This window comes from Camellia sinensis, chromosome 8 (genome assembly GCF_055761805.1).
Source record: "Camellia sinensis isolate YWXY chromosome 8, ASM5576180v1, whole genome shotgun sequence".
In the NCBI taxonomy this organism is placed as follows: Eukaryota; Viridiplantae; Streptophyta; class Magnoliopsida; order Ericales; family Theaceae; genus Camellia; species Camellia sinensis.
Window position 1 is genome coordinate 125,927,821 of NC_138968.1, and position 7,444 is coordinate 125,935,264.

General features: G+C 36.0%; 1 protein-coding gene across 1 annotated transcript; it reads right to left on the reverse strand.

The window, feature by feature from the left end:
* Positions 1-1,247: 1,247 nt before the first annotated feature.
* Positions 1,248-2,024, reverse strand: LOC145798033 (uncharacterized). Its single transcript, XM_082885482.1, has one exon. The coding sequence runs from the start codon at positions 2,022-2,024 to the stop codon at positions 1,248-1,250; it is 777 nt and encodes a 258-aa protein (XP_082741608.1).
* Positions 2,025-7,444: the final 5,420 nt, after the last annotated feature.

The window sequence follows — 7,444 nt, forward strand, 5'->3', positions numbered from 1 at the left end:
CTGAGATACGGTGGCATTTAGTTTCTTACCCCGTACACAACGAAATATAAATTGACTATAAAATAAACAAAATAGCAATAAAAATATGGTGGGTCAGCCCTGCATGAAAAGTTAGTAAGACCCACGATTCTGCAAAAAATAAAGTTAGTATAATTTAATATTTAATTGTCCAAATTTTGGGATAACGCCCCAATTAATTTGATATTTAATTGTGCCACATTGGGAATGAAGGGGGAGTTCCTAGGCTATAACAGTAAAAATCAAGACCCTTATATAGCATCGAGGCTTTTCCCGGGTAGTGAAATCCCTATTAGAACTCCCTAATTAAGCGTGCTTAGGCTGGTGTAGTTCTGGGATGGGTGACCCACTAGGAAGAACAAATTCGTGCGAGTGTGGCCCAAAGCGGACAATATCGATGACATGTGAAGGGTTGGGGCGTTACAAATGGTATCAGAGCCGACTCTCCGGAGTACCGAGTGTGGGCCCCTGGCGTCTCTCAGTACATGTGGGCGAGCTTGTGAGCTGGCAGGCTACTGCACGGGGATGTGCAACCTTAAGGAGGGTGGATTGTAAGGTTCCGGTGTCCCACATCTGGAATGGAGGGGGAGTTCCTAGGCTATAAAAGTAAAAACTTAGACCCTTATATAATATTGAGGCCTTTTCCCGAGTAGTGAAATCCCTATTTGAACTCCCCAATTAAGTGTGCTTAGGCTGGAGTAGTTCTGGGATGGGTGACCCACTGGAAAGAACTAATCCTTGCGAGCGTGGCCCAAAGCGGACAATATTGATGACATGTGAAAGGTTAGGGCGTTACAACAAGCTCGACCTCTTATCCCAATATAACGTGCATTCATATTCGGGACATCTATGTTATGTACCTCACAAAATGATTTCACATTGGCTACTACAGCATCCCATTTGTCATCTCTAAACTTTTGTAGAAGTGCCTTCGTAGATGAAACTAGATTCATAGCATTTAAGATGTCCTGAGATCGGTATTGCAAAGCTTGACAAAGTAAATCAGTGATCTCCAACATGTCTTTCATGAGATGCAAAATAAAGACAAATTCAAAAGAAGTCGATGTTTCATAAGCTGAGTCTGCATCTCTTTGTTGGGCAGAAGTCGTTCATTCATTAATGATGTTGAGAAGAACTTCACATGTTGGACTGAACATTTTTTTTAAGCTTGAAACTACCTTGAAGTGAGAACTCCAACGAGTATCTCCAGCTCGTTGTAAAGTGCCAATCTAGTTAAGTTTCTTTCCAGTTTCGAGCTCATTAACATTAATCATATGTTCAATTTCAGCAACTTGCGCAACTTTCAATTTATCATTGTGCTTGCATGAAGCACCAACAATATTGACAACAAAAGTCAATTTAGGAAAAAATTTATGAATTGGGATAACATCTTTTGATGCTGCCACTAAAGCCAATTGCAAGCGATGTGCAAAACAACGAACATAATAAGCATGTGGCCAATCATTCAAAACTAATGCTTGTAATCCTTTCCACTCATCTCGCATATTGCTTGCACCATCGTATCCTTGCCCTCGAATATTCTGAATATCTAAATTGTGATAAGACAATACAGAATATATTTCATTTTTTAGGGTTGATGCAGCAGTGTTAGAGACATAAATAAGCCCAAAAAAAAAATGCTCTTGCACAAAACCATCTTTGTCAATGAATCTCAAAACTATAGCCATTTGCTCATTCTTTAACTCATCACAAGCTTCATCAACAATTATGCAATACTTTGCATCACCAATTTCTTCACAAATTACATTGTTCACTTTGGTTGAAAAAATATGTAAAATTTCTTTTTGAATCTTTGGTGATGTGTAAGAGGCATTTTTTGGAGCTTTATCCAATACTTTAGCCACATTGTCATTATATGAACCCAACAAATTTACTATTTGAAGAAAATTTCCGTAATTGATTGAATCTGACCTAGGGATGGCAACGGGGCGGGGCCGGGGATCACACTCCCCTTCCCCAATCCCCGATGGTAGAAATTTCCCCATCCTCGGCCCTTATCCCCGACGGGAAGCCTATCACCAGCCTCGCTTCCGCCCCCTAACGGGGATCGGGTTTCCCTGACCCCGAAGATTCCCCGGTCAAAAAAAAAAAAAAAAAAAAAAACAACATAAATATTCAACAACAACAGATCTAAGCATATTTGTTCATCATCATCAACAACAACACACCCATACATCAAATTTAACATATATATACAACAAATCGAACAGATCAGAGCTCAAATGTAAAAAATAAAACTAAAAAATCTAAAACATTCACACACACACACACACACACACACACACAGAGGTCAAGAACAAGCACGAGTTGTCAAGAATGGCAACCGAATCATCATCTTCCTCATCAGCCCCAGTTCTAAAAAATTAATACCCAACAGACATACCCAAAAACATGAGAATGGGGGGTCTCAATCGATCATACAGAGTCGTCGTGGCCACTGGCCAGCCTCTTAGGGTTGTGGTTGCGGCAGAGTTTGGAGAGGATGGGGGTCTCGATCGGTGGTCGAACTGAGAAAGAGGAGGAGGGAGATTGGCGGAGAGGGAGAGGAGCTGCGATTCTACGAAGAGAGTCGAACTGAGGAAGAGGAGAAACGAGATCAGCGAGGAGAGGAGCTGCGATTTTACGAAGAGGAAGAGAGAGAGAGAGAGGAGATGAGAGGTGGTGTGACTCACCGTGGGAGAGGTAATGTGTGTTTTAGGGTTTGGTTTATATATATATATAGGGGTATAATAGTAATTTCATATCGGGAAAATGGGACGGGCTGGGGCCGGGCCGGGTACGGGGCTGAGACATTAATCCCCCTCCCCGGCCCGAAACTGATTGGGGATTGATTTTTGAATTCCATCCCCGCCCCCACGGGGATATTTTTTGGGAAAAAATCGCTCAAATCGGAGTCGGGGAGTCGGGTCCCTGTCGGGCCGGGTTTAAATTGCCATCCCTAATCTGATCTTTCATCATGACCACTAAAAGAACAACCTTGGAATGCAAGCAATCGGATTGTATCAATTAAGACCTTCAATCTTAGTCGATTATCTACAATTTGTTCAGAAGGGAAATTGTCCAATACCTTTTGTATATGTTGAAATTGATTCATCAAGTCTTCACATGATCTCATGGAAATATTGTGAAAAGAGTTAGGATCTTTTCCAATATGATTTAAAAAAGCACATTTTGCTCCATCCCTAACTTTCTTCCAATTCTTAAATCCATCAACAGTGAATGTTTGCTGCCCATTATATCCAGATCCACATGGTTTATAAAAAAAAGAAAGCATGCTAAACAAAATGTTGCATCTTTTGTAGGTAAATATTCCAACCATGACGGAAATAGTTTGAACCATGACAGTTGAAAGCTACAAAGATGAGTTGTTGATCCAAATTTTGGATACTTTGAAAGTATAGGTTGGTATGGACCGGCCTTAATATAAGCTCGCCGGATCTTATCGCGTTGATTAACATGATAATCCCAAATCTGTATACGTAATCCAAGATCTCACTCCAATGAACCAATATCAATTTCTTTAACATCAGTTTTTTGAAATTTTGTTGGATGATTTTCAGGGATATCAACATTGGAAGTTAGCAATGATGCATTGTCAGCATTGACTTATGAGGAACTTGCATTTTTTCTTTTAAAAAATCTATCCATTGTACATGTCTTTCCCATAATATTCTACAAATCAAAATAGAATTCATTACATACATGTTTAATATTCTACTTAGAAGTTAGAACCAATTGCTAATGTAAAATATATATCTATATAACAAAAGAAGGGTGTTTTTGAATTAGGATGGGACATTTGTCTAGGTATCAAAATGTGGACCATCAGATTGATTGAATCTAAGGGTTAAAAATATAAATTGAATCAAAGGCTACGATTATTTTTACACCAGATCAAATGGTCCTTCTTACCATCCACCCTCATGTAGATGTTGTTTTCAAATTTTGAAATAGCATCGTCCTCTCCAAATTCTTTTACGAAATAACATTGTCATCTCCAATTGTACTTTCTCTCGATCAGTTGTCTACTCCTCTTCCGCCTCGGCGCCTGTTTTTGAACCCTAATCTGAGCCTCAATTCTCCGCAACCCTCTCTCATTGCAGAGGCTCAAGTTCCGACTTCGTCTTTTTCTGGTATAGCAAACAATCCCAAAATATCTCTTTTTTCTATGGTTATATATATGTTTAATCTTGTAAGTTATTGTTTTAATCAAATTTGGTTAAGAGCTCGATATGATATAAAACACTAACATCATTGTTTGTTAGCTCTTTGTTACAACCAATGGTTATTCATGGGTTATGTGTATGCATTTTTTACTAGATTTTGAGCTTAGTTTATATTTTATTAGTTATTTTTTTTCACGGACATTGATTGGCATTAGGATTCAAAGTGGTTATTCAAAACTTTTTTTTTCCCTTGGTGTTGCTTATTATGATGGTAAATTACTTTAGTGTTTGTTATTTCAGTGGTCAAAGGTTGTTAAGGCTTGAGTAAATCTTATGGACATTTGATTCTCTCTTAGATTATGGTATTATCGATGCTCTTTCACTATGTTCCATATCAAATAATGTGTGGTTTATTTGGTTACTTCACAGTTATATTCCCTTGATTCTCTCCTGGATTGTGGTATTATTGATGCAAATTTAATTCGAATCATATGGTTCTTTCATTATAGTTGTTTATGTATACAATTTACTCTATGTTCAATATCAAATAATGTGTGTGTGTGTTTTTTTTTTTTTTTTTTTGAACTCAATAGTGTGTGGTTTGTTAGGTTATTTGACAATATTATTCTTTATTCCCTGGTTTGTGAATTACCTTCTGGATATTGTTCATATGGAGAACGCAGATTAAGAGAATGACACCTAATGGCTGCATCATACAAATCGAAGTAACAATGATTAATAAAATTTGATTTGTTTTCCATCTTCAACCTCATATTCAGATATTAATCCGTTCATTGGAGGGACAACACAGCCAACCATGATAAAGGTTACACAAAATCCGTTGGTGAATGAAACTTCCTTGAGAGTCAAAGATAGTAAGACAAAGGTCAAAAAAATTTGATTTTTTACAACCATTTTGTCTTGATCAAGTAATTTGCATCAGAATTTTTACATGGCAATACTTCATCGTTCTTAAGTTTGGAGGCCACTTTATATGAGCCTTTGTTGTCTTAGCCTTTCCATTTATAGATTACCCAACAACAGAGAAAAAATATTTGTGGGTAAGCTGTTTACATTTGTGTTACATAGATTCTTCAGAATAAATCAAATACCCGTGTTGGACACTCGACAATTGGACAAGGGAGTGTGGGACATGTATTGGACACTTTCCATCAAACACTTCATATATATTTATATTTAACACTATTGTTATATGTATATTACGTTGTATAATTACTATCATTATATGTATTTGTTGTATAATTATTATAAAATGAGTGAAAATACCTTTTTGATACTATATGTCACAACTTACATGTAATATCATTTTATCTCTCATAATAGATTAAAAATATTACACATTTTTGATGAGTCTGCATACTTTTTAATTTGAGGTTTGATGGCTCCGACTTCTAGATACATACCTATACCCGACAAAATTTACCCAAGTCTATGTATCATTATATGACCCCAACAAATTCACTATTTGAAGAAAATTTCCGCGATTGATTGAATATGGCCTTTTATCACGACCTCTGAAAGCACAATCTTGGAATGCAAGCAATCGGATTGTATCAATTAAGACCTTCAATCTTAGTCAATTATCTACAATTTGTTCAGAAGTGAAATTGTCCAATACCTTTTGTATATGTTGAAATTGATTCATCAAGTTTTCACATGATTTCTCGACAACATTGTGAAAAGAGTTAGAATCTTTCCGTATATGATTTAAAAAAGCACATTTTGCTCCATCCCTAACTTTATTCCAATTCTTAAATCCATCAACAGTGAATGTTTGTTTCCCATAATATCCAGATCCATATGGTTTATGAAAAAGAAAGCATGGTAAACAAAAAGCTATATCTTTTACAAGTGAATATTCCAACCATGACGGAAATAGTTTGAACCATGATAGTTGAAAGCTACAAAGATGAGTTGCTTATCTAGATTTCAGATACTTTGAAAGTATAGGTTGGTATAATATAAGCTCGTCGGATCTCATCACGTTGATTAACATGATAATCCCAAATCTATATATGTAATCCAAGATCTCGCCCTAGTGAACCAATATCAATTTCTTTAACATCAATTTTTTGAGATTTTGTTGGAGGATTTTCAGGGATATCAATATTGGAAGTTGGCAATGATGCATTGTTAGTATTGACTTCTGAGGAACTTGCATTTTTTCTTTTAAAAAATCTATCAATTGTACATGGCTTTCCCATAATAATCTACAAATCAAAATAGAATTCAGTACATACATGGTTAATATTCTACTTAGAAGTTAGAACCAATTGCTAATGTACAATATATATCTATATAACAAAAGGAGGGTGTTTTTGAATTAGGATGAGACATTTGTCTATGTGTCAAAATGTGGACCGTCAGATTGATTCAATCTAAGGGTTAGAAATATAAATTGAATCAAAGGCTACGATTATTTTTACACCAGATCCAATGGCCCTTCTTACCATCCACCCTCATGTAGATATTGTGTTTCGAATTTTGAAATAGCATTGTCCTCTCCAAATTCTTTTACGATATAACATCGTCCTCTCCAATTGTACCTTCTCTCAATCAGTTATCTGTTTCTCCTCCGCCTCGTCACCTATTTTTGAACCCTAATCTGTGCCTCAATTCTCTGCAATTGCAAAGGCTTAAGTTCCGGCTTCGTCTTCTTCTGGTATAACAAACAATCCCAAAATGTCTCTTTTTCTATGCTTATATATATGTTTAATCTTGTAAGTTATTGTTTTAATCAAATTTGGTTAAGAGTTCGATATAATATAAAACACTAGCATCACTGTTTGTTAGTTCTTTGTTATGGCCAATGGTTATTCATGGATTGTGTGTGTGCATTTTTAACCAAATTTTGAGCTTAGTTTATATTTTATTAATTATTTTTTTCCCGGACATTGATTGGCATTAGGATTCAGAGTGGTTATTCAAAGCTTTTTTTCCCTTGGTGTTGCTTATTATGATGGTAAATTACTTTAGTGTTTGTTATTCCGGTGGTCAAAGGCTGTTAAGGCTTGAGTAAATCTTATGGACACTTGATTCTCTCTTGGGTTATGGTATTATTGATGCTCTTTCACCATGTTCCATATCAAATATTGTGTGGTTTATTAGGTTACTTCACAGTTATATTCCCTTGATTCTCCCCTAAATTGGGGTATTATTGATGCAAATTTAATTGGAATCATATGGTTTTTTCTTTATAGTTGCTTATGTATACAATT

What these genes read in the sequence shown, in the direction of transcription:
- LOC145798033 (XM_082885482.1), bottom strand. Translation starts at nt 2,024, where the DNA reads ATGGGGAAATTTCTACCATCGGGGATTGGGGAAGGGGAGTGTGATCCC.